This window comes from Papio anubis, chromosome 1 (assembly GCF_008728515.1).
Source record: "Papio anubis isolate 15944 chromosome 1, Panubis1.0, whole genome shotgun sequence".
NCBI lineage: Eukaryota > Metazoa > Chordata > Mammalia > Primates > Cercopithecidae > Papio > Papio anubis.
Genome location: NC_044976.1, coordinates 83,376,698 through 83,404,117, shown reverse-complemented (window position 1 = coordinate 83,404,117; position 27,420 = coordinate 83,376,698). Strand labels below are relative to the sequence as shown.

The window sequence follows — 27,420 nt, the reverse complement described above, 5'->3', positions numbered from 1 at the left end:
CAAACAAAAAATAGTATCTATTATGTATCAGGCACTTTTTTTGTGTGCAGGGGTACTGCAGTGAACAAATAAAGTCAAGGAGGTAATATTCTCATTGGAAGAGCCAGGCAATAAATAACTATGTAAGAGCATCTTCTGTCAGTTTGTAATAAGTATTGTGAAATATAAAATAAAGCCAGCAAAGTGAATAGCTGGAGGTGGTTGGAGAAGGTCTCTTCGACAAGGTGACATGTAAACAGACAGCAGACTAAAGAGAGGGCATGCAGCCTGTGTCTATCTCAAGGAAGAACCTTTCAGATAGGAAGAACAGCAAAAACAAGAGTCTTGAGCAGGTGTATTTTGGATATCACTGTTCTAAGGGCTGTACATGCATGAATTCATTCATTCCTTATAGCAATCCTATGAGTTCTAGATGGAGACTAGACTAAGGTGAGAGGGAAGATTGGAGAGGCAGAGGCTTAATTTGTCCAGGGGAGAGAGGATGGTGGTTTGGACTAAGGCCGTATCAGTGAAGGTGATGAGAGACAGTCCTATTTGTGGTGAGGAGGCTCAGATTTTTAAGTGATTCTTGTGCGGAGATAATTTGAAAGTCATGTATGACTTTCAGATGGACTGGAAGTACAGTATAAGAGGAATTGACAAAAGGATCTTTCCTAAGTTTTGGCCTGAACAACTGACTGATTTACAGAATAATTTATTGAGAAGGGAATTACTGTGGAAGAAGCAGGTGTTTCTGTGTGCACATTTACTAGAGATTCCTCTTAGACATCATAGGCATCATGTAGGCAGATTGCCATCCATGTGTGGTATTCAGTGGAAAGGTCAGAGCTGGAGATGCAAATTTGGAAGCTGTCAGCATAGAAGTGGTATTTGAAACATGGGACTGGTTGAAGTCAGTTGTGGAGAGAATGTGGATAGAGGTCATGGCCTGAATCCAAAGATACGCCAAAATATAGAGGTCAGCAGTGGGAGGATTCAGCAACGGAGACCAAGAACAAACAATCAGTGTCCCAGAAGTCAAGTAAAGAAAGTATTCCATGTAGGAGGAGCATTCAACTGCATCAGATACCATGGAGATATTAAGTTACAGGAGGACTGAGAACTAGGCATCAGATTTGGTAATATGCTGCTCATTAGTGACCTTGACAAGGTCCAACTCAAAATCTATCCCATATTAGAAATTATTGTCTTCATTTGTTATAGTATGCTTCACACATATCTTTTAGCAGAATTATTTTCGATGTGTCGATCACACAAAGTTGTTAATTTCAAGAATGACAGAATGACCAATTGTACCAGACATACTGCTCCAAAAACACTTCGTTTTGGAAACATGTCTGCAGATATCCATTAAGAATTTAAGATGGCAGTTATTCCAAGGCACCATAAGATTCTTACTTGTAAAAGTAATTTTTTTTTAAATGTAGAGGACCTGCTAGGATAGGCAATATTGCTATAAAGGTGATTAAATTATAATCTTGCAAAGATAAAGGTTAAACCAATACTTTCTTAAAAAAAAGTTCTGCTGGCTAGCCTATAATAATTGTACCCCACTTCTTATACTACAGTGTTAAAGTAGAACTGTGACCTTTCAGGATATAATTTAAAGATAAATAAAATATGTATTTACATTGAATGTCACAGTCAGTTCCTAAACATAGTTCTTTAAGGGAGGAAAGAAACGCAAAGATTAAGTGGCTTCAGACTTTAATTTTGCAGATAAGGAACTAGAAGGTCAGAAAGTTTGTCACAGAAATGAGGCTTGAATCTAGACTAACTCTAATTTGTGATAGCCCTTTGCCTTCCTAGTGCACAGCAGCAAGTCACTTACCCTGTTTGTCAAGGTGAATGTCTCTATCTCAAGGGGGAGGTGGGAACCTGCCAGTATCAGAGGTGGGGAGGGAGAGGAGTTATGGCTTCACTTCTGCCCTGGCTGGCATTCCCATTTTCTGTTTCTCGTTTTGGTTGAAGTACTTGCAGCTATACAATGTCTCCGTTGGGAATCATGCTTATGAGAACAAAGGTATCGAGCAGTCTGCTATGGCAATCTGTCAGCACTTCTACAAGCGAGGACACATCTACCCTGGAAATGATACCTTTGACATCGATCCAGAAATTGAAACTGGTGATGTTCTTCTATAACGTAGAACTTCAATTTTTAATGCCTCAATTTATATTTAAAATTAGTAATTTCATCTTTGAAAACATTGATTTGGTCTGTGCTATTAGGACATAGTAAGAATGATATAGGAGTTATTATGTGTCATGTACTATTCTGAGCCCTTTACTGTAACTCAAGAATCCTCAAGAAAACCCAGCAAGTCAAGGATTATTATTATCCCCTTTTATAGAAGGCTAAAGTATGGCTCAGAGAGTTAAATGGTCTACCCAAGATCGAGCTAGAAGAGGCAGTGCTGAAATTTGGCCCAGGCTGTTTGTGCTCTTAGCTACCGTATTACACCATCTCTTGTGCAGGACATGCCAGTGAAGTATTAATAGATAGATATTATGCTTGTAAAACATTATGCTTGCAAACTCTTGATGTATAACTCTTGCCCCAATACCGCTTCACTATCATGCATCTTTTGGGGCAGATTGAAGGGGAGGAATGAGAATCAGAACATGGAATAGCATGGCTTATTCTTCTTAGCAAAGTTCTATTTGCAATTATACCTAAAATATTAGCTTAAGTCATTGAGTTAAAAAATAAGTATTCAAATACTTTTAACAACAGCCACTAGGATTCTTTTTTTCGAGAGGTAATACTGATAATAGTACCGACTAGTGAAAACTTTCTAAAATGCTGTCTTCCCTTTTTGGTGTGTGGAGGGGTGTGTATTGAAGGAACCTTGTTAGCACATAATGTTTTAAAAATAGATCCTTCAAACTGCTTAGAAAATATTACTGTAATTACTGCAAGTGCTTCAAATTCTATGCTTAGGAAACAAAAATGGGGAGGGACTCAAAGTTTAGGCTTAAAAACGAAGACAGCATTTATATAACATTAACAATATAGAGTTCAGATCTTTGTCTAGCCTCCATCCACTCCAGAAATGTTGTAGCCATGTAGGTCTTAAAAACAAATGAGTCATGTGTTATCAATGTTTATTTAGCTTTTAAAATTTTAATTCAGAAAAATAATAGAATCTGAATAACTGGTCTTAAATGTAAGCCTTTTGAAATGCAGTCTTATTTATTATTTTAAGTACTGTATCATGTTTTTGTTCCTTTCTATGGCAGAGTGTTTCTTTGTAGAGCCAGATGAACCTTTCCACACTGGGACACCAGCAGAAAATAAACTGAACTTAACACTGGACTTCCACAGGTGAGGGGAGCAGATAGGAGTGTAACTTATGTTTGTATGTATATATTGCCACAGAACTAAAATTGCCTCTGTTTTCTAGACTCCTAACAGTGGAGCTTCAGTTTAAACTGAAAGCCATTAATCTGCAGACAGTTCGTCATCAAGAACTCCCTGACTGTTATGACTTTACTCTGACTGTAAGTGTGGGCCAGGCTGAATTTGGTTCCAATCTGGAGAAAAATTGTTTTATCTGATTACGTTTCTTATCCTTGGATTATGCTGTGATAAAAAATATAGGATGTTTTCACTTGAATGTGCATAAGGGAAACATTGATACATCTAGCTCTATTTTGCTATAATAATAAGTTTACTTGTTAATTATGTCTCCTGCACCTCTGTATAAGTTCTGGGAGAGCAGACACCTTGTTTTGTTCACTGTACTATTTCCAGTACCATGAACAGTGCCTCGTATAGATTTTCAAACACAAAAGGAATAGGTGTTTTTAGGTTCTGTGTGGTTGGCTCTCAGCAGTCTATGGCTGGCTGTCAGCTAAAGGTTACTGCCAAGGGTTCTTGTTACTTAGTTTCCTCACCATGGATGTTTCCATGTTTGGGGTTTGTAGTATACACCTTTAACTTATTACAGTCTACCTTCAAGTTATACCACTGCATACAGTGTAAGAACCTTATGACAATGTACTTCCATTTCTCCCATCTTGGCCCTTGTGCTATTGTGGCCATATAATGTATTTCTACATGTGTTATAAACCCACAATATATGTTATTATTTTTTCTTTAAACAGTCAATTAAAAAGTGATTTAAATAATAATAAAAACATCTTTATATTTGTCCATGTAGCTACCATTTCCAGTGTGCTTCATTCTGTGTAGCTCCCAGTTTGCATCTGGTATTATTTTCCTTCTGCCTGAAGGGCTTCCTGTAACATTTCTTACAGTGCAGGTCTGCACTTCCAGCTTTTGTATGTTTAAAAAAGTATTTTGCCTTCCTTTTTAAAGTTCTTATTAGCATCTTTTAAATAAAACTTTTACGAATACGTATTTATGGGGTACAGGTGATATTTTGATGCAAGCATTCAGTGTGTAATGATGAAATAAGGGTAATTGGGACAACATTCACCACCTCAAATATTTATCACTTCTTTATGTTGGGAATATTCCAAATCTACTCCTTTATTTATATTGAAATATAAAATAAATTATTAACTATAGTTGCCATATTGTGCTACTAAACACTAGATCTTATTTCTTCTATCTCACTGTATCTTTTTTTTTTTTTTTTTGAGATGGATTCTCACTCTGTTGCCAGGCTGGAGTGCAGTGGCGTGATCTCGGCTCACTGTAACCTCTGCCTCCCAGGTTCAAGCGATTCTCCTGCCTCAGCCTCCCAAATACCTGAGACTACAGGCACGCACCACCACACTCAGCTAGTTTTTGTATTTTTAGTAGAGACGGGGTTTCACCATGTTGGCCAGGATGGTCTCGATCTCTTGACTTCGTGATCCACCTGCCTCGGCCTCCCAAAGTGCTGGAATTACAGGCATAAGCCACCACGCCTGGCCCTCACTGTGTCTTTGTACCCATTAACTAACCCTTATTTATCCCTCACGCCTCCCCAGTGCCCTTTCTAGTCTCTGGTAATCATTATTCTATTCCAAGCCTTCCTTTGCTAAAGGTAGTGCCCCTGGCTATAGAATTCTATCTAGGTTGACTGTTTTTTTCTTCAGCACTTTACAGATGTTGTTCTTATAGCTTGCATTGTTTCTGATGAGAAATCTGCTGTCATCTTTATCCTTGTTCTTCTCTATGGGATATTTTTTCCCATCTGTTGGCTTTTAAATTTTTCCTTTATCTCTGATTTTAAACAATTTGATTGTGAAATGCTTTGGTGGTGTTTTCTTAATGTTTCCTGTGTTTAGGTTTCACTGAGCATCTTGGATCTGTAGGTTTATAGTTGTCATTATATTTTATATTCAGCATTATTTCTTAAAATATTTTTGTCACTCGCCCCCACCTTTTCAGAGATTCAGAGACAAATACGTCTGTATATGATTACTTGGAGTTGTCCTATAGCTCACTAACGATCTGTTTGTTTTATGTTTCAGTTTTTTTCAGTGTGTTTCATTTTTGATAGTTTCTGTTGCTGTATTTTCAAACTCACTATTTTTCCTTCTGTGCTATCTAATCTTTTCTAATCCCATCCATTATTTTTCTTCTTTGTTTGGGATTCAGCTTACTGAGATGTGATTGACATTAAGCCCCAGTTTTTTACTCAATAGATATTTAGTGAGCACCTATTATTTGTACAAGCCAGAGGCCCTTTGTGTAGGAAAAGCATGGCTTCTCCGTGGCAAGGATTTCTGACTCAATCAAATAACACTGAGCGTCCTCCTTGCATGAGGCCATAGGCTGGGTCTTGCAGCCATTAGGGATATGGGCAGACACTGACTATGCCCTCAGTTGCTTGTCAAAGAAAGAAGTTTACAATCCCTCGTGAGGAGAAATACAGTGATTGAACTTTTAAAAGTCATTTGAAATCTTGTATTTGAAGTGTTTCTGATTACCCCATATGGAGAAGCTTCAGTACAATTTATTTAAATGACAGAGTTTTCAAAGAACTTTTTTTCTTCAGGACTTGAGAGAAAGAGAAGAGGCAGAAATGAAACGGAATGATTTTCTTGCCTTGCCTTCCCTGTCCTTGCATAAGGAGGACAGTAGAACTACGGAAGGTGTTCTGGCCTAGCTTTGTCCTCCTTGGCCCCTGGTGTCCTGAAGTGGTTATTCTTGAAGCAAGATGTGACTGCTGACTCCCTGTCACCAAACCGTTTATAATACATGTGGTGCCAACGTGACTAAGAAATCTAGACCCAGAATAAAAATCAAAAAAGCTCCACTTGAAATGTCTCAAAGCGAAATAATGAGCCTTTGTATTAGAAAAAATTATAGCAGCACTGAAAATCTACCCCCAGCTGAGGTCCTGCCGGAATTTGGGAGAAAGCACAGTTGTACCAGCTCTTGCTCATATGAAGAAGGTATCTAGAGGTACTTAGAGTGGAGAGCAAGAGGAAGTGCCCTTGTTATATAAGTTCTTCGGAGTGGAAATGTTGTCCTAGACATATAACGTTTTAGAGACTAGAGAGTCTCTGTAGAAGATCTAGTTCATCCTTCTCATTTCACAGAGAAATGAAAGGAACTTCCCATGGTTGAACGGAGTTAGCAACAGATTGGAGATGAGAATCTGGGTCTCCTGTCCCCTTGAAAGAATTGTTTCCTAAATAATGTGTAGATGTTTCTTGGTTTCAAAAACTTTAAGTATGTTTTTGACTGTTTTCCTGTCTTCACAGATAACATTTGACAACAAGGCCCATAGTGGAAGAATTAAAATAAGTTTAGATAATGACATTTCCATCAGAGAATGTAAAGACTGGCATGTATCTGGATCAAGTAAGTGATGAGCATTACTAGTTTTCAGAATGGTTATTAAATAATGGAAAATGGTTATTAAAACACCACCCTCTGGATATGTAGAACAGCAAATAGAAGATTAGACCATTTTCAAGTCCCTAAACCTCTACTGATGTTTCAGGCAATATGTGAGTCATTAATAACTGAAATGGCCTTCCTCTCCTTGTGCCCTCACTTGCCCACTCCTGACCAAGAATGTACTCACAGTCCCATGCCACCAAAACCCTACATACACCTTCCCAGACCAACACTTACTGAGTGCATGCTGTATACCTACTTACACCTTAATTTTCTTCATTTTAATATTTTAAAATGCCCTTAAGATAGGCAGAATCCTTATTTTTACAGATGAAGAAACTAAGGCTCAGAAGCCAGGGGCAAGTAAGGTAGGATGTGACCCTGAAGCATCCCACATATTACGATTGTCTTCAGTCCATTTAAAAGTATACTAGGCCAGGCGCGGTGGCTCAAGCCTGTAATCCCAGCACTTTGGGAGGCCGAGACGGGCGGATCACGAGGTCGGGAGATCAAGACCATCCTGGCTAACACGGTGAAACCCCGTCTCTACTAAAAAAAAAAATACAAAAAAAGTAGCCGGGCGAGGTGGCTGGCGCCTGTAGTCCCAGCTACTCGGGAGGCTGAGGCAGGAGAATGGCCTGAACCCGGGAGGCGGAGCTTGCAGTGAGCTGAGATCCGGCCACTGCACTCCAGCCTGGACGACAGAGCAAGACTCCGTCTCAAAAAAAAAAAAAAAAAGTATACTAAAAGAGGAAAGGATCTATTCTTAGAAATATGGACAAGAATTCAGGTGTAGACCAAATACTGTCAAGAATTTTGGAGTTGAACTGGAGAAATTGCCTGAAAAGAATTTATCTAATTTTCTAGTCCCTCATAAGTAACATAATGGTACATTGTACTGGACTTAATGGTCACTAGATGAGGAGTTCTCACATTCTAATCAGCAGACGAATCATCCTGGGTACCTGCTGTGATGCAGTTTCCCCAGCTGTATGCAAGCCAGTAGGTCTGGGGTCTAGAAATGTATAAATGGGCCTTATTCAGGCTATACTTGGATAATCACAGTTCTAAAGTTTCTTACTAATTGATTTGCCAAGTTCAGACGTAATAATGAGATAGAGTACATAAAATGAAATGTTGTCATCATAGTATTTTTTTCACTAATAGGTGACTTCAAATATATGAGGCTCTTGAGTCACATTTGAAACACAAGCCTGTTTTGTCATCTGTATACTTCGTAATGCTTCTCCACAAACACCAGAATAAGGAAAATGAGAGCATACACAAGTGTCTGGTACCTAGGCATTCTCTCAAATGTTTGTTTCTTAATTTTTAAGTTTCTCTAAAATCAATTTAGACATTTATGTAGTAATTATGCTCCTTGGCAGATATTAATGGGATGCTTCATCACAGAACTAGTCTTAAGTACTTTCTTTTATTGTCAGCAGAGAGCAGTCTAACTTGTTAAATAGAGACAAGCTCTGTGGCAGAGTGTGTACAATGGCTGACACCTCTACCCACCTCTCTCCATTGGCTCCACGCATGCTGGCCAGGACTTCACACTTTCGATTCTCCAAAATCTCTATAAGGGTGGCTCTTTCTTACCACTCAGGTTTCAGCTAAAACCCCCTGCTCCCTCAGTGAGGCCTTCCTTTACTACGCAATATAAATCAACCTCTCTGCTTCCACATTGCCCCACACTAACCTCCCTCATATAGAGCAGTAATTCTCAAACTTTAGCATCACCTGGAGGGCTTGCAGAAACCCAGTTTCTGATTCAGTGGGTCTGGAGTACGACCTGAGAATGTGCATCTCTAACAAGCTCCCAAAAAATGCTAAGAACCACTGATATAGAGTGATGGACACTGGAAACAAACTGCACAGATTTTCCCCCAACTCTTCCACTGACTAGCCCTGCAACTGTGGGGAAATCATGTGACCTCTCTGTGCTTCAGGTTTCTCACCTGCAAAGTGGGGATAATCATGCTTATCTCATTGGAGTTGCTGTGAAGATCAAACAGGTTAACACATATAAAGTGTTTAGAGCTATGCTTGGCAAGAAATGTGCTCAATACATGTAAGCTATTGTGATTTATCTTCTTTCTATTACTTACTCCTATTTGAAAGTATTTCGTTATGTGTTTGTTTACTTCTTTGTAGTAGAATAGAAGTTCCAGAAGATCAAGAACCTTGTCTATCTTGTTCACCACTGTATCCTAATATCTAGAAAAATGTCTGGCACATAGTGAATGCATAATAAATGTTTTATACCTAGATAAGTATATTTTAATAGAATATGCAGGGAGGTGCGCCTGGGCATGGTGGCTCATGTCTGTAATCTTAGCACTTGGGTGACTGAGGTAAGAGGAACACTTGAGACCAGGAGTTCATGACCAGCCATGGCAACAAAGTAAAACCTTGTCTCTACAAAAAAACTTAAAAATTAGCCCAGTATGGTGGCACATACCTATAGTTCCAGCTATGAGGGAGGCTGAGGTGGGAGGATTGCCCTCACCTGGGAGGCTGAGGCTGCAGTGAGCTTGATTGTGCTACTGCATTCCAGCCTGGGCAACAGAGTGAAACCCGATCTCAGGAAAAAAATATATATATATGCAGGGAAGTAATTGTATTAAGAACAAAAGACCACAGGCTTATAATTAAAGATCTTGGAATGATCTTTAATTGTGTGGTGATTTTTTTTTTTTTTTTTTTTGAGACAGAGTCTTACTCTGTCGCCCAGACTGGAGTGCAGTGGCACGTTCTTGGCTCATTGCAAGCTCTGCCTCCCGGGTTCACGCCATTCTCCTGCCTCAGCCTCTCAAGTAGCTGGGACTACAGGCACCCGCCACCACGCCCGACTAATTTTTTTGTATTGTTAGTAGAGACGGGGTTTCACTGTGTTAGCCAGGATGGTCTTGATCTCCTGACCTTGTGATCCTCCCACCTCGGCCTCCCAAAGTGCTAGGATTACAGGCATGAGCCACCGTGCCCGGCCCCAGTTGTGGTAATTTTTTAAAAGAAGGACTTTTACCCTTCTTTAAATACTAATTGGAAGAACATTTATCAGGGCTTCTTTGTTGTCTTACCAGAAAGAATGCTTGAATTATTTAAATGATTCTAAAAAGAAGATGTCACCATATTAATGTCCCACCACATAAGCATTATGTAATCCTCTTTGCTTTCAGTGCAGAAGAACACTCATTACATGATGATCTTTGATGCCTTTGTTATTCTGACTTGCTTGGTTTCGTTAATCCTCTGCCTTAGATCTGTGATTAGAGGACTTCAGCTTCAGCAGGTAGGGAATGTTGCTTTCTAGGAATGCTACTGACATTTTCACTGACAGAGACATTCACTGTGCCTCCCCTCTTTTCCCTAAAGGAGTTTGTCAATTTTTTCCTCCTCCATTATAAGAAGGAAGTTTCTGTTTCTGATCAAATGGAATTTGTCAATGGATGGTACATTATGATTATTATTAGTGACATATTAACAATCATTGGATCAATTCTAAAAATGGAAATCCAAGCTAAGGTAATTTTTTTTCCTAATCATGCTATTGTTAGTGTCAGATTTGCATTAATGGTAATATATTTTTCCAGAATGTGAGAATTTTCAGAATAAATTGTTTTTTCCAAACTGTGTATCAAGTAGACTTGAAATTGGTAATGGTAATTTTCTTAAATCTAGTCAGGAGGTCTCTTAGGCAGAGTTTTTCAAAGTGTGATCCACAAACCATTGCATCAGAATCATTGGGTGCCTGGTAAAAATGTACCATGTTAGACCTACTGAGTTCAGACTCTTCCGCGGGGCCTGTGAATTCTTACACACACCAAAATTCATACACAACCAAAGTAACTAAGGTAAGAGTTTTTTTTTTTAAAAAAAAAATCTTACAAGAAATGCTCGAATCTTTAACAAAAATGAGTGGGGCTGTAGGGGAAAGTGAGGTCAAGGCACTATGGTGTGCATGCTTGCGTTTGTTTCCTCCGTCCATTCAAGGTGAGAATGCTCCCATTTTCTTACTTTCCCATTGATGTGCTACAAGCTTATCCATTTTAAGACTAACCTAGCCTAAAAATCAACTGTCCCACAAAATAAAAGTCAAATTAAAAAACTAATAGTGTTCAAACTAATCTTGCTCAAACTTATGTTTCCCTAGTCTTGATGCAACTGATTGAGTCACCTGGGGAGTTGGTTATAAACCCGGGCAGAGACCCCAAATGCAATGGCTTAGAGAAGATAGGAGCTTATTTCTCTCTTATGTAATAGTCAGGATGGGTTTTACAGATTGGTGAGTAACTCAACGTCTCACAGTCATTCAGGCGCCCACGCTCCTCCCATTTTGTTTCTCTGCCACCCCTTAAGGACTTGCCCTGACTGCATGATTACTGCTGTGTTGCCTCAAACAGGTTGCAGCTTATGGGAAGCAAAAACACGGTATGGTGGAAGCTCTCCCATAGAGCGATGGCTTGGCTCAAGAGTGGCCAACTTTATTTCTGTACATATCCCACTGGATAGAATTTAGTCAATTCTAACTGCAGAGGGAGCCAGGGAACACAGCCCAGGCATGTGCCTAAGAAGGGGAGAATGGGTTTAGGTCGACACTTAGCAGCTGCCACTATATGTGGCTATAGTATGCATTATTGGAATAGATGTTTAACTTTAGGGACAAATAAAGAAAAAACCAAAACAACAAAAAAGAGGAGTAAGGGGAGAGATGTGCAGCAAATCTTTATTTTTTACCAACCTAAATTATCATTAATTTCAGTGAACCCTAAATGGTGTCCAACAAAATATCTTTCTATATTTTTCTAGACTATTCACTGTCTCTGCCTCACAGATGATCATATCACGTTTTCTTCTCTTCTGAAACCTCGAATACCCTTGTTCTATCCTCATTCTAAGCTGATGACCTTACTTCCTATTTCACAAAAATAATAGAAAAAAACACAGAATTTCCACAAACCCCCACCTAATTTATCTGCCTCCTGCCATCAGTGCCCATATCCTGTGCTTTTTTTCTGTGGGTATATTATTTAGGCCACTATTCAGGGCCAGCCCCTCCCACCTGCCTACTAGAGGCCATCACCACTTGTTTATTCACGGGCACAGCTCCAGCTAGTTTTCCTTCTCTTGGGAATCATCAGTTTCCCTCTCTCTACAAGGTCATTCCATTAGCATGTTTTTGCCCCTTTTCTTAAGAGATAATATCTCAACCCTAATTCCTCCCCCTAACTTACTACACTCATTTATTTAGCAAAATATCTTTAAAAAGTAGTTAATCTTGTTTCTGATTCTGCTCCTCCCCTCCCCCACCCGTTTTTTTTAAAGAGATAGGGTTTCACTCTATTGCACAGGCTGGAGTGCAGCGGCGCGATTATAGCTCACTGCAGCCTCAAACTCCTGGGCTCAAGCAATTCTCCCACCTCACAGCCCCCCAAAATCTCATTCTTTCTATGTCTGTTCCAATCAGGCTGCCCTGCCACTCCAAGGAAAGTGTTCTTTTCAGCGTCCTCTCATGCTGATAAGTCCAATAACCAACTATGTACCCTCATCCTGACCTAGCAGCAGCTTTGAACACTGCCAAGCACATGCTTTCACTGGACTATCACCTGTTTTTCCTCCTGAGTCACTGGCTGGTCTTCTGACTTGCCTTGGCTGGTTCCCTCTCATCTCACCAACCTATTAAGGTGATAATGCTTCAAGGCATAGTGCTTGGACATCTTCTCTTTCTGCCACTGTCTTGGTAATCTCATCATGTTCCATAGCTTAGTATCTATATGCCAATGATTCCCAAATCTATACCCCCACTTAGAATTCTTCCCTGAACTCCAGATTTGCATATCCACCATCTAGTCTATATCTCCACTTGGATGTATGCTTTTCCTTTCAAATTTAACATACCTAAAACAGAACATCTAAAGCCCCCACCTCTGCAGTCAAAACCTGCTTCTCCCATAGCCTTTCTAATTTCAGTTAATGGTAACTCTCATCAGTTACTCAAGCCAAAAATCATGGATTCATCACAGACTCCTCTCTTTCACCAATCTCCTCTTTGCCATATCTAATCCAAGAGGAAATCCTATTGTTCTACCTTCATTGGCCAGGCACTGTGGCTCATATAATTCCAGCACTTTTGAGAGGCTGAGGCGGGAGAATGGCTTGAGCCCAGGAGTTCCAGACCAGCCTGGGAAACACAGTGAGACCCCATCTCTATGAAAAATAAAAAACATTAGCTGTCAAGGTGGCATGTGTCTGTAATCCAAGCTACTTGGGAGGCTGAGGTGGGAGGCTTTATTGAGCCTGGGAAGTCAAGGCTGCATTGAGCTGTGGTTGTGACACTGCACTCCAGCTTGGGTGACACAGTGAGACCCCTGTTTCAGAAAAAAAAAATCACCTCATCAATTCCACTATTACCAGCCTGGTCGAAGCTACCATCTCTCATTTATATTATTGCAATAGCTTCCTCACTCCTCCAACAACCTGCTCTCAACCACAGCAGCCAACATCTGATCATGTCACCTCTGTTTGTGGTTCTCAAATCTCCCCAGTTGAGTTAGAGGAAAAGACAAACTTGGTGAGTGCCACCTTATCTCTATAACTGTATACCTTTTCTATTGCTCACTCCAGCCAGATGCACTATCTTGCCAAGCACCCTCCTGTCTCAGGGCCTTTGCACTTGCCAGTCCCTGTGCCTGGAAGTCTTCTCCCCTAGATTTTTCCCTGATTTGCTCCCTCCTTCCCTTCATATCTTTGCTCAAATGCCTCCTTTTTAGTGAGACCTTCTCTGGTCACTGTATTTAAAATGACAAACCCATACCCATTCCTCATCCCCTCCTCTGAATTTTCTCTTCAGCAATTATCAGCAGCAAATGTCCCGAAAGTTTCTATTAACTGATTTCTATTGTCTCTCTCTTCCCTCCACTAGAATGTAAGCTTTATGAGAGCAGAGAATTTTGTTTGTTCGCTGCTTTAGCAGCTAGAACAGTGCCTGACTCATAGTTACCTCAATATTTATTGCCAAATGAATTTCTGCTTTATAATCTGATTACATTTTTCCACTTTGTCTTAGAGTCTAACTAGTTATGATGTCTGTAGCATACTTCTTGGGACTTCTACCATGCTTGTGTGGCTTGGAGTCATCCGATACCTTGGTTTCTTTGCAAAGTACAATGTAAGGAATTCCACGGATCTCCATGCTATTGGTATTTCTCTCAAAGTTATTGCACTGCTTTGGCTAAAGGACAAAGCGATTCTAATGGCCTCTCTTACTTTCCCAGCTCCTCATTTTGACCCTTCAGGCAGCGCTGCCCAATGTCATCAGGTTCTGTTGCTGTGCAGCTATGATTTACTTAGGCTACTGCTTCTGTGGATGGATCGTGCTGGGGCCTTACCATGACAAGGTACTGATAAACAACTTTTTTCCTATTACTATTAAGCCGTTAGCATAGTGCCAGTGGCTTGTTATCCTTTTTCAATGAACTCCTTTTATTTTGTGATTCAGCTTAAAATGTTGAAGGTAATATATCTAGTGCCATATTTATAAAGTGATAGGGTGTGACCGGCTTGAGAGAATATTTGATGTGCTCAACTGTGTCAAATTCCTTCTTGCAGTATATCAGGTAATTAAGTTCCGTTTACCACCAGTGAAGTCAAGTTTAGTCAATTTGATTCATCGATATATCCAAGAGCAGTCTATTCAGATAAGCCTTCTCAAAATGTGACTTTATTTAAAAAGTAGCATAGGGGGAAACTTGTAGAAATATTTGAAAATTTTGTTACTACAACTATAGTTTGGAATATTATGCCCTTAAATGAAATAAACTTTAAAATGAAATGTATGAGCATGCACGGTTGGGACCTGGGTATCTCTGCACAGGCATTTCAAGGTCTCTTTAAGGTAAAGGGCAGATGCAAGGCTTGATTCAGAAAAGCACTGAGGGTGCAGACCAGCTCCTGCATTTGATTCAGGCTACTCCAAGAGAAAGCTGCTTGTCCCAGGAAAAAAATAGTAGGCTTATATATGTTATATGCATCACAAAGCAAATGTGTGTGGTTACCTCAGGTTATTTGTTTGAAAATGGTAACTTGGGTTATCTGGTCCCATTATCTTTAATATGATGTCATGAACAAAGGTCTCCAATGGGAAGGAACATGGAATAAAGTGAACTTTTCTCTTTTCTTTTTCCAGTTTCGTTCTCTGAACATGGTCTCTGAGTGCCTTTTCTCTCTGATAAATGGAGACGATATGTTTGCCACGTTTGCAAAAATGCAGCAAAAAAGTTACTTGGTCTGGCTGTTTAGTAGAATTTACCTCTACTCATTCATCAGCCTCTTCATATATATGATTTTAAGTCTTTTCATTGCACTGATCACTGATACATATGAAACAATTAAGGTAGGTTTATCAAGAGCCTTTAGTAGCATTGTCCTATAACTTGTAGAGTAGCAGTAAAATTCAGTACCTAATGGCAGAAGAAAAGTTGATGGAATGTTACTTTCTTCAGGATAGCAAAAAAGGACCTTATTTTTAGAGACTGATAAACAGAAATAGAGGGAAAATTGAATGTTGAAAGTCTTAGTCTCTAAGTAGTTATGCTTTCTCACACAAGCTGTCTAACCTTTTATTAGAATTATAAGGGTCATTAGAAGTCTGGGGGGGTAAAGAGTGAAAAATTTTCTAAATAAAGAATGAAAAGGGTTAGTAAATATTGAGTGAATAAAACATATGGCATTTCAGAAAGCCAAAATATTGTGGGGAACACAAAAAATCCAATTTTCATAAAGAAAAATTGACCCCTTTGTTTGGAGTGTACTGTAACTATGCCCATTGCTCTTTGGAAGGCCCTGCAGGGCACAAGCCCAGGGCCCAGCCTCCAGAATAGCAAAAGGATTAATGGGTCCAGTACTAGCATGTAGCTTTATACAGTCAGATACCTGAACTGAAAAACTATTGTCATTCATATAAGATCTTTTAAAAATCAGTTTGAGCCCATTGAAATACGGAAAGGCAGAATAATTATCCACATATGTTTCCATTTCCAATAACCTTATATTGTTAGGTGTGTTTGTGGCATAGATACTTCCACTTGGGGACTTTTCTTTCTGGGTATGAGAGGGGTAAAGAAACATGAAGCCATGTGATTGGCCCTAGGGATAAAGAGAACGCCTTGGTTTGGAGCTGATAATGATGAATACTTTGCTCATGAAGCCAGGGCTGTGACTTCATCCTTACTGAACAAGATTTCAGGGACCAAATGTCCTCCTTGCTCTCTCATCTGCTCAGCAGATGTGTCCTTTGGATCACCAAGGCAACTGGGAAAGAATGTAGTTGTAACTTCAGATCCTTCCAAATAGTGCTCTAAAAGTTCACTGCCTCCAACTCTGCATGCAGAGAACTATGTGTTATTCGAGGGTGACATCTGAGAGCTCTAAGGGTAACATGAGTTTTCACCTTTGATGACATAAGCCTGAAACTCGTATTTTAGATGCTAACCTCTCTCCGTGGGCTCAGGGCCCTTGCCAAATGGGCAAGCTAAGTTACTTTTGATCCTTTCTAATCATGGCATGTCCTAGAAATTTTAGGTCCCAAACTGATATAAATATGAGGCCCTTAAACAAACTTGTCTGCCTGGAAGACTGACTCCAAAAGGGTGTGCAGATTGGAAAGTTCCCTTACAGCATTCAGACCTTTGTCCAGACACCTGGGCCAGCTCAGGAGAGTCCAAGACTGTGCTGAGGTCTTCTGGGCGAGGCCAGGGATTTCCATCTCTTAGCCTGCTAGAAAACCTTGTTAATTTAGGTCCACTGGGCCTGAACCATATTCCTTCAAAAATGCCTGCATCACACTGGTCTAGAAGTCACAGGCCTACAGGGCAGAGTAGTGACAGAGGTTCTCCGACTTGGGATGGGGCTGACTCAATTCTCCCTGGAAGGACAACTAAGACTTAGACTCAGTGTGCCCATTTGCGTTTCAGTGGACCCAGAAAGAGAACTCAGGTAGGCAGCTGCAGAATCCCAGGCCCACTTTACCTCCGCCAAACCTGAGTGACTCTAGAGGCTACATCTCCTTGCAGGTACTCGGAAGTAACTATACTCTCTCTGTAGAAAACCCCCTCCCTTGCCAAATGATCCATTTTGAATTTGGAATGAAGCTGTTTTCAAGGGGCTTATTAATGAAAGCTTTTAACATTCTTCTGTTTAGCATTACCAACAAGATGGTTTCCCAGAGACTGAACTTCGTACATTTATATCAGAGTGCAAAGATCTACCCAATTCCGGAAAATACAGATTAGAAGATGACCCTCCAGTATCTTTATTCTGCTGTTGTAAAAAGTAGCTATCAGGTTTATCTGTACTTTAGAGGAAAATATAATGTGTAGCAGAGTTGGAAGACTATATGGATATTCTGAGATCAGATGTAGTATGTTTGAAGACTGTTATTTTGAGCTAATTGAGATCTATAATTCACCAATAACTGTTTATATTTTTAAAGAGCAATATTTAATGTCTTTGCAGTTTTATGCTGGGCTTGTTTTTAAAAATAACTTCAATGAGGAAAGCTATTGGATTATTATTATTTCTTGTTTATTTTGCCATGGCTTTAGAATGTATTCTCTGTGCCTCTCTTTTGCTCTGAAACTCTTGCTTCCCGCTATTCTGATTGTGTGGACTGTATAATCAGTGGAAAACAATCCCTGGTCTGACTGTGACTTCGGACAACTCAGTAACCCTAGCTTGGACCACTCTCAGGTGTCCATCCTTGAGAGACTGGGGGTCATTACCATATATACAGTAATCATTGCATTTTAAAATCTTCTCTTAAAAGGAAGAATAAGAGTGCACCAGAATGAGAGTGTGACAGCTAACAATGTGATACAGCCATGTGTCACTTAGGACAGAGATACAGTCTGAGAAATCTGTTGTTAGGTGATTTTGTCATTAAACATCATAGCAGGTACTTCCATAAACCTAGATGGTATAGCTTACTACACACCTAGGCTATTTGGTATAGCCTGTTGGTCCTAGGGTACAAATCTGTACAACATGTTACTGTATTGAATACATTAGGCAATTCTAACACAATGGTAAGTATCTGCACATAGAAAAGGGACAGTAAAAATATGGTTTTATAATATTCTGGGACTACCATTGTACATGCGGTACATCGTTGACCAAAACATCGTTATCCAGCATATGACTGCATTTGGTTATGAAAGTAACTGTTATTTGATTCTGCTTTTAGTTCTTAAGAAGATCAAGTTTTTAAATACTCATTTACAAGTTTTCTATCCTCAAAAGTAGAAAGTAAAAAGAGTATCTTATACATGCATGAAATTAAAGCATATACCAAATGCATTTTTGATCAAGTAGTGATTATTTTATTAGTACTTGAGCAGCCTGTTAAAACTAGTGATGTACTATACCTTTCATAGGCACATTATGTCTCACAGCAAAGTGTTTTGGGGTGAGAGGCTGTGGTTTCATGGGGCAAGGTTCTATAACTCACATTACAGATATTTCAGGGCTGGGCACAGTGGCTCATGCCTGTAATCCCTGCACTTTGAGAGGCCAAGGCAGGAGGATTGCTAGAGCCCAGGAGTTCAAGACCAGCCTAGGCAACATAGTGAGACTCATCTCTACAAAAAATAGAAAAAACTAGCTGGCATGGTGGTGCATGCCTGTAGTCCCAGCTACTTGGGAGGCTAAGGCAGGAGGATTGCTTGAGCCCAGGAAGTTGACTGCAGTGAGCTGTGATCATGCCACTGCACTCCAGCCTGGGTGACAGAGTGAGACTCTGTCTCAAATATGTATACACATACATATACGTGAAAACAATTATGCTTAAAATTTTAAAATAAGAGAAATGTGTGCTGTAAAAAGATATAGAAATAGTCTCTACTCCTTATAGACTGCCTTATAGACTGCTAATTGAGAACTGCATGGATTTTCAACACATGAATATTTATTGTGTTTACTGTTTATTCAAGTAGAAGTGAATTCAATTATATGCAGTAAAGATCTCAAGGCAAACTTTTTTAAAAAAACACTGATTTTTATATTTCTAACTTTGTTTTACTGAGATTTTATTATTTAATCATAATGACAGTCATAATAATGACTCCAGGTGTTGAAATGGGAGGTTTTATAACAGGTATAAGTTGTTTCTGAAGTACCTGAGGCTTTAAAAAATAAAAAAATCTAAATATCTAAGTGACTATTTTGGGGACAGTTCTAATATTTATAATACTATCATTTTTAGAAATTACTAGAATTCTATGTGAGTTTTGAAATAATGTTTATTATCTGATAAATCCTTTTCTTTCCACCTTGTGAGATTTTTAGACTAACAGTACTTCAATGGAAACATGAAACTACTGACCCAGTGTTCAGCCTGGAGTTTTGCTTTGCTCTGAAGTCATTATGTTTCTTCTGTAGAATCACAGCCAGTGACTTGGTGCCTTCACATCTCTCTCCTGATTCTCCAGGCTCTCTTATTGTGGCAGGAGTCCCTGATAAATTCCAAGGCTTAATTTTTGGTAATGATGTCCATGAGAGAATAGCTCTTCTGTCTACTGAAAGAAATAGCACTGACTGACTTTTTTGAACTGTCCTCAAACCAGTACAATGGCTTGATCTCGGTAGGCAGACAAATTATGGGCCAGTCATTTTAGAGTTCTCCTTACCTGTATATATGTACCATAGAGAATGCCAAGGCAGTTGTAAGAAAGAACATAGAATTGAAGTCATTTTTTTCTTCCAGGCTTCTAGTCTCCTTAGCCCAGGAAATCAGGGCTGGATTTTTGTCAATGATACTCCCTTTTTCAGGAAGTCAGATTCTCTGTCCCCTCCTCCTGCCATAATGATTTTCAGGGTTGTAAGCATAAGGGGATTTTTTTTTTTTTTTTTTTTGAGATAGAGTCTTGCTCTGTTTCCCAAGCTAGAGGTTGGAGTATAGTGGAGCAATCTCACCTCACTTCAACCTCTGCCTCCCAGGTTCAAGCGATTCTTGTGCCTTAGCCTCCAGAGTAGCTGAAACTACAAGCACACACCACCACACGTGGCTATTTTGTTTTGTATTTTTAGTACAGACAGGGTTTCACTATGTTGGCCAGGCTGGTCTTGAACTCCTGTCCTCAAATGATCTGCCCGCATCACCCTCCCAAAGTGCTGGAATTATAGGTGTGAGCCACCACACCCAGCCCACTGGGGGATCTTGTTAAAATTATGAATGTACAGGTAATACCAGCAGAGATATTCGTTCTCTCTCTCTCTCCCCTCTTTCTTTCTTTCTCTCTTTTCTTTCTCTTTCTCTTTATCAAAGCCTAAGCATAGATTCTTATTCATCATGTCCTGGGGTAGGCCAGGAATCTGCCATTTTTAGCCGGCACACAAAGTGATTCCGATACAAGTGGTTTGTGGTGGCTGCAGGGTCCAGAGCTTGACCAGGAACAGATAAATCCCTTTGTTGGGGCTACAAATAAGAAGTTGTTTATAAGTCTCAGGATTCAGAATGGTCTTCTATCACTCAAGAGAGAAACCACAGTAGTCAAGAAAGAAACCCCAAGAAAATGGGTTTATAGATATCAATGTGGATATTTTAGTATTTGTGTCTGTAAAAATCAGTTTTGTGCAGACATTGATTTTGCTGATGCTACATTTTTTTAAACAATTCAGGTGCCATTTTCTTTTTTCACTCAATAAGTTTTAAATTATCTAATACATATTGAGTTTTAATTTTTTTATCCCACCACACTATTTTCAAATTAATACATACAAATAGGTGTATGGATTAGAACAAAAAAGGTAAAACTCATTATTTGCAGATATTATGATCTACATAGAAAGTCTAATAGAATCTAAATAACACATGGGTCAAAGAAGAAATATCCAGAGGCTGAGGCAGGAGGATCACTTGAGCCCAGGAAGTTGAGGCTGCAGTAAGCCATGATTGTGCCACTGCACTCCAGCCTGGGCAACAGAGTGAGACCTTGTCTCAAAAAAAAGAAAGAAATCTTGAGAAATTACAAATTTTTTTGAACGAAATACAAACTCAAACAAAAATGGTAAAGAATTGTGGAAAACAGTAAAAGCAGTGCCTAGAGGAAAATTTATAGCATTGAATGCATATATTAGAAAAGAAGAAAGATGTAAAAATCAATCTCCTAAGCTTCTACCTTAGAAAATGGACAAAGAGCAAGTTAAATCCAAAGGAAGTAGAAAAAAATAAAAATTATAGCAGAAATTAATGAAGTTGAAAACAGGAAATCAGTGGAGAAAATCAACAAAACCAAAAGCTGGTTCTTTGAAAAGACAGATGAAATCAGTAAGCCTATAGCCAAGCTAACTAAGAAAACAGAGGGAAGATGCAAATGACTAATACTAGACATGAAAGAGGGAGCATCACTACCTATCCGACGGGCATTCAATGGATAATAAAAGAATATTACGAACAAATCTATGCCTGCAAATTTGTAAACCTGGATGATATGGACCAATTCCTTCAAAGACACAATTGCCAACTGACAAAACTAACACAAGAATAAACAAACAATATGAATAAGACTCTAGTAAAGAAATGGAACCAATAATGAATAACCCTCCAAAACAGAAAGCACTGGGCCCAGATGGTTCTACTGGTGAATTCTACTAAACATTTAAGGAACAAATTATACCAATTCTGTATCATTTCTTCCAGAAGACAGAATTAGAATACATCCTAATTCATTCTGTGAGACCAGCATTAACATAATATCAAAACCAGAGAGATATTATAAGAAAAGAAAACTAAAGAACAACATCTCTTATGAACATAGATGCAAAAATCCTCAACGAAACTATTAGCAAATCAAATTCAACAATGTATGAAAAAATTATATAGTATAAGCAAGTGGGATTTATTCTAGGTAGCAAGGCTGATTCAACATTCAAACCTCAATTAATGTAATCCATCACATCAACAGGCTGAAGAAAATATATCATATGATCATGTCAACACATACACAAAAAGCATTTTTAAAAAATCTAACATCCATTCATGACAAAGCCCTCAGCAAACTAGGAAAAAGGGGGAACATCTTCAACTTCATAAAGAACATCTACAAAAAATAACTAGGGTTAACATCACACTTAATGGTGAGAAACTTAAATTTTAATGCTAAGATCAGTGACAAGGCAAGGATGTCCCCTCTTAACACTCTTTTTCAACATCATACTAGAAGTTCTAGCTAATGCAATAAAATACGAAAAGGAAATAAAAGGTATTCACATTGGGAAAGAAGAAATAAAACTGTCTTTGAGATGACATGATTATCTATGTAGGAAATCTGAGAGAATTAAAAAAATCTCCTAGAACTAATAAGTAATTATAACAAGATTGTAGGATACAAGGTTAATATACAAAAGTCAATCACTTTCTTGTATATCAGCAATGAACAATCAGAATTTTAAATTAAAACCACAATACTATTTGTAGAAGTATCCCCCAAAATGAAACACTTGGCTATAAATCTAACATTATGTAGAAGTTCTATATGAAGAAAACTGTAAAACTCTGATGAAAGAAATCAAAGAACTAAATAGGTGGAGAGATATTTCACGTTTATGAATAAGAAGGCTCAATATTGTCAAGATGTCAGTTCTTCCTAACTTGATCTATAAATCAACACGACCCCAATTAAGAGCCAAGGGAGTTATTTTGTGGATATCAAAAAACTGATTTTAAAGTTTATATGGAGAGTCAAAAGACCCAGAATAGACAACACAATTTTGAAGGAGAGGAACAAAACAAAACAAACAAACAAAAACACTGATGTGAAGACTTACTATTAAACTACAGTAATTGGCTGAGCACAATGGCTCACACCTGTAATCCCAGCACTTTGGGAGGCCAAGGCGGGTGGATCACCTGAGGTCAGGAGTTTGAAACCAACCTGGCCAACATGGTGAAACCCTGTCTCTACTAAAAATAGAAAAAAATTAGCTGGGCATGGTGGCAGGTACTTGTAATCCCAGCTACTTGGGAGGGTGAGGCAGAAGAATCACTTGAACCTGGGAGGTAGAGGTTGCAGTGAGCTGAGATCATGCCATTGCTCTCCAGTTTAGATGACAAGAGCGAAACTCCGTCTCAAAAAATAAAATAAAATAAATAAATAATTTAAAAAAAATAAACAAAAAACTACAATAATCAAGGTACTGATGAAAGAATAGATAAGATAAATGCAACAGAATAGAGAGCCCAGGGGCCAGGGCAGTGGCCCATGCCTGTAATCCTAACACTTTGGGATGCCAAGGTGGGTGGATTGCTTTGAGCCCAGGAGTTTGAAAACAGTCTGGGCAACATGGCGAAACCTCATCTCTATAAAAAATACAAAAATTAGCTGGGTGTGGTGGTGTGTGCCTGTAGTCCCAGTTACTTGAGAGGCTGACATGGGAAGGTTGCTTGAGCCCAGGAGTTCCAGGCTGCAGTGAGTCGAGGTCATGCCACTGCACTCCAGCCTCCAGCCTGGGCATCAGAGTGAGAGCCTGTTTTTAAAACAAGAATAGAGAGCCCAGAAATACACCCACATTAATATAGTCACCTGATCTTTGACAAAGGAGTAAAGATAATAAAATGGAGAAGATAGTCTCTTTAACAAATGGTATGTTAATAACTGGACATCCACATGTAAAAAATCACGAACCTAGACACAGACCTTTCAACCTTTACAAATATTAGGTCAAAATAAATTATAGATGTAAATGAAAGGGGAAAAGTAAAAACTCCTAGATAATAACACAGGAGGAAATCTATATGACTTTGGGTTTGGCAATTACCTTTTTTTTTCTTTTCTTTTCTTTTTTTTTGGGGGGGGGGTGTGGGGGACAGAGTCTTGCTCTGTCGCCCAGGCTGGAGTGCAGTGGCACGATCTCGGCTCACTGCAAGCTCCACCTCCAGGGTTCACACCATTCTCCTTCCTCAGCCTCCCGAGTAGCTGGGACTACAGGCGCCCACCACCACGTCCAGCTAATTTTTTTGTATTTTTAATAGAGACGGGGTTTCACCGTGTTAGTCAGGATGGTCTCGATCTCCTGACCTTGTGATCCGCCCGCCTCAGCCTCCCAAAGTGCTAGGATTACAGGCGTGAGCCACCGTGCCCGGCCACCTTTTTTTTTTTTTTCTTAAAATATTCAAGCCACTATTTGAATATTTCTTTTTTTTCCACCTTTTAATATTTCAATAGCTTTTTGGGGAACAGATAGTGTTTGGTTACATGGATAATTTCTTTAGTGGTGATTTCTGAGATTGGGTGCACCCACCACTCGAGCAGTGTACACTCTACCCAATGTGTAGTCTTTCATCCCTCACCACCTCCCACCCTTCCTCCTGAGTCCCCAAATCCATTGTATCATTCTTATGCCTTTGTGCCCTCATAGCTTAGCTCCCACTTATAAGAGAGAACATATGACGTTTTGTTTTCCATTCCTGAGTTACTTCATTTAGAATAATGGTCTCCAATGCCATCCAGGTGGCTGTAAATGCCATTATTTCTTTCCTTTTTATGGCCAAGTAGTATTCTATTGTATGTAGATCACATTTTTTTATTCACTCATTGATTGATGGGCATTTCAGCTGGTTCCATATTTTTGCAATTGTGAATTGTTCTGCTATAAACATGCATGTACAAGTGCCTTTTTCGTATAATGACTTCTTTTCCTCTGGTTAGATACCCACTAATGGGATTGCTGAATCAAATGGTAGATCTGCTTTTAGTTCTTTAAGGAATTCGGACTGGGCATGGTGGCTCACACACTTTGGGAGGCTGAGGTGGGTGGATCACTTGAGGTCAGGAGTTCAAGACCAGCCTTGTCAAAATGGTGGAACCCCCATCTCTACTAAAAATACAAAAAAAAAAAAAAATTAGCTGGACGTGGTGGCATGTGCCTGTAATTCCAGCTACTTGGGAGGCTGAGGTGGAGGAATAGCTTGAAACTGTGAGGCAGAGGTTGCAGTGAGCTGAGATCACTCTACTACACTGCAGCCTGGGTGACAGAGCAAAATCCTGTCTCAGAAAAGAAAAGTAAAAAAAAAGAGGAATTCCCATACTGTTTTCCTATAGTGGTTGTACTAGTTTACATTCCCACCAGCAGTGTAAAAGTGTTCCCTTTTCACCAAATCCACGTCAACATCTATTATTTTTTGATTATGGCCATTTTTGCAGGAGTAAGTTGGTATCGCATTGTGTTTTTGATTTGTATTTCCCTAATAATTTGTGATGTTGAGCATTTTTTCGTATGTTTGTTGGCCATTTGTTCTCAATTCTTTTGAGAATTGTCTAGTCATGTCCTCAGCTCAATTTTTGATAGGATTATTTGTTTTCTTGCTGATCTGTTTGAGTTTCTTATAGGGTCTGGGTATTAGTCCTTTGTCAGATGCACAGATTGCAAAGATTTTCTCCCACTCTGTGGGTTGTCTGTTTGCTCTGCTGATTGTTTCTTTCACTGTGTAGAAGCTTTTTAGTTTACTTAAGTCCCATCCATTTATCTTTGTTTTTGTTCCTTTTGTTTTGGGTTCTTGGTCATGAAGTCTTTGCCTAAGCCTATGTCTAGAAGCATTTTTCCAATGTTATCTTCTATAATTTTTATGGTTTCAAGTCTTAGATTTAAGCCTTTGATCCACCTTGAGTTGATTTTTATATAAGGTGAGAGAAGAGAATCCAGTTTCATTCTTCTACATATGGCTTGCCAATTATCCCAGCACCATTTGTTGAACAGAGTATCCTTTCCTCACTTTCTGGTTTTGTTTCCTTTGTTGAAGATCAGCTGGCTATAACTATTTGGCTTTATTTCTGGGTTCTCTATTCTGTTCCATTAGTCTATGTACCTATTTTTATATCAGTATCATGTAGTTTAGATGACTGTAGCCTTAGAGTAGAGTTTGAAGTTGGGTAATAAGATGCTTCCAGATTTGTTCTTTTTGCTTAGTCTTGCTTTGGCTATGTAGGATCTTTTTTGGTTCCATATTAATGTTAGGATTTTTTTCTAGTTCTGTAAAGAATGATGGTGGTATTTTGACAGGAATAACATTGAATCTTTAGATTGCTTTTGGCAGTATGGTCATTTTCACAATATTGATTCTACCCATCCATGAGCATGGGATGTGTTTCCATTTGTTTGTGTCATCTGTGATTTCTTTCAGCAGTGTTTTGTAGTTTTCCTTGTAGAGGTCTTTCACCTCCTTGGTTAAGTATATTCCTAACTTTCAAAAATTTTTTGCAGCTATTGGTAAAAGGGGTTGAGTTCTTGATTTGATTCTCAGCTTGGTCACTGTTGTATAGCAGTGTTACTGATTTGTGCACATTGATTTTGTATCCTGAAACTTTAATGAATTCATTTATTAGATCTAGGAGCTTTTTGGATGAGTCTTCAGGGTTTTCTAAGTATATGATCATATCATCAGTGAACAGTGACAGTTTGACTTCCTCTTTGCCAATTTGGATGCCCTTTTATTTCTTTCTCTTGTCTGATTGCTCTGGCTAGGAATTCCAGAACTATGTTGAATAGAAGTGTTGAAAGTGGGCATCCTTGTCTTGCTCCAGTTCTGTCAACTTTCCCCATTCAGTATAACGGCTGTGGATTTGTCATACATGGATTTTATTACCTTAAAGTTTGTCCCTTCTATGCTGATTCTGCTGAAGGTTTTAATCCTAAAGGGATGCTGGATTTTCAAATGCTTTTTCTTTATCTATTGAGATGATCATTTGATTTTTGTTTTTAATTCTGTTTATGTGGTGTATCACATTTATTGACTTGCTTATGTTAAACCATCTCTGCATCCCTGGTATGAAACCCACTTGATTATGGTGGATTACTTTTTGATATGCTATTTGATATGGTTTAGCTGTGTCCCCAACCAAATCTCATCTTGAATTCCCACGTGTTGTGGGAGGGACCTGGTTGGGGGTAGTTGAATCATGGGGGCAGGTCTTTTCCATGCTGTTCTGGTTATAGTGAGTAAGTCTCATGAGATCTGATAGATTTATAAGGGGAAGTTTCCCTGCACAAGCTGTCTCTGTGCCTGCTGCCATCCATGTAAGATGGGACTTGCTCCTCCTTGCCTTCCGCCGTGATTGTGAAGCTTCCCCAGCCACATGGAACTGTAAGTCCATTAAACCTCTTTTTTTTTTTTTTTTTGAGATAGAGTTTCACTCTTGTCACCCAGTCTGGAATGCAGTGATCTTGGCTCACCACAACCTCTGCCTCCTGGGTTCAAGTGATTCTCCTGCTTCAGCCTCCCAAGTAGCTGGGGTTACAGGCACCCACCACTATGCCTGGCTAATTTTTTGTATTTTTTCTTTTTAGTAAAGACAAGGTTTCACCATGTTGGCCAGGCTGGTCTAAAACTCCTAACCTCAGGTGATCTGCCTGCCTTGGCCTCCAAAAGTGTTGGAATTACAGGCATGAGCCACCATGCCTGGCCCATTAAACCTCTTCCTTTTGTAAATTGCCCAGTCTTAGTTATGTCTTTGTCAGCAGCATGAAAACAGACTAATACAGTAAATTGGTACTAGTAGAGTGGGACACCGATGAACAGATACCAGAAAATGTGGAAGCAACTTTGGAACTGGATAACTGGC

The 27,420-nt window shown here is 39.2% G+C and overlaps 2 protein-coding genes across 7 annotated transcripts in view; one reads left to right on the top strand and one right to left on the bottom strand.

Annotated features, from left to right (window-relative positions):
- Nucleotides 1–18,163, top strand: part of MCOLN3 (mucolipin 3) — a 31,923-nt gene extending 13,760 nt beyond the window's left edge. For 4 of the 6 annotated variants that reach the window (XM_003892131.4, XM_009212058.2, XM_009212063.3 and 1 more), the window contains 10 exons: nucleotides 1,972–2,125; nucleotides 3,241–3,325; nucleotides 3,405–3,501; nucleotides 6,667–6,766; nucleotides 9,991–10,103; nucleotides 10,187–10,336; nucleotides 13,878–13,979; nucleotides 14,086–14,208; nucleotides 14,997–15,203; nucleotides 17,010–18,163. In XM_003892131.4, coding sequence (XP_003892180.1) covers nucleotides 1,972–2,125; nucleotides 3,241–3,325; nucleotides 3,405–3,501; nucleotides 6,667–6,766; nucleotides 9,991–10,103; nucleotides 10,187–10,336; nucleotides 13,878–13,979; nucleotides 14,086–14,208; nucleotides 14,997–15,203; nucleotides 17,010–17,144 — 1,266 coding nt within the window. In that variant the 3' untranslated portion in view covers nucleotides 17,145–18,163. The remainder of the gene's footprint in view (nucleotides 1–1,971; nucleotides 2,126–3,240; nucleotides 3,326–3,404; nucleotides 3,502–6,666; nucleotides 6,767–9,990; nucleotides 10,104–10,186; nucleotides 10,337–13,877; nucleotides 13,980–14,085; nucleotides 14,209–14,996; nucleotides 15,204–17,009) is intronic. The other 2 variants (XM_021943468.1, XM_021943466.1) reach the window with 2 other exon arrangements.
- The window catches only part of WDR63 (WD repeat domain 63), a 148,871-nt gene that overhangs the window by 109,868 nt on the left and 11,583 nt on the right, over nucleotides 1–27,420 (bottom strand). The window lies entirely within an intron of this gene.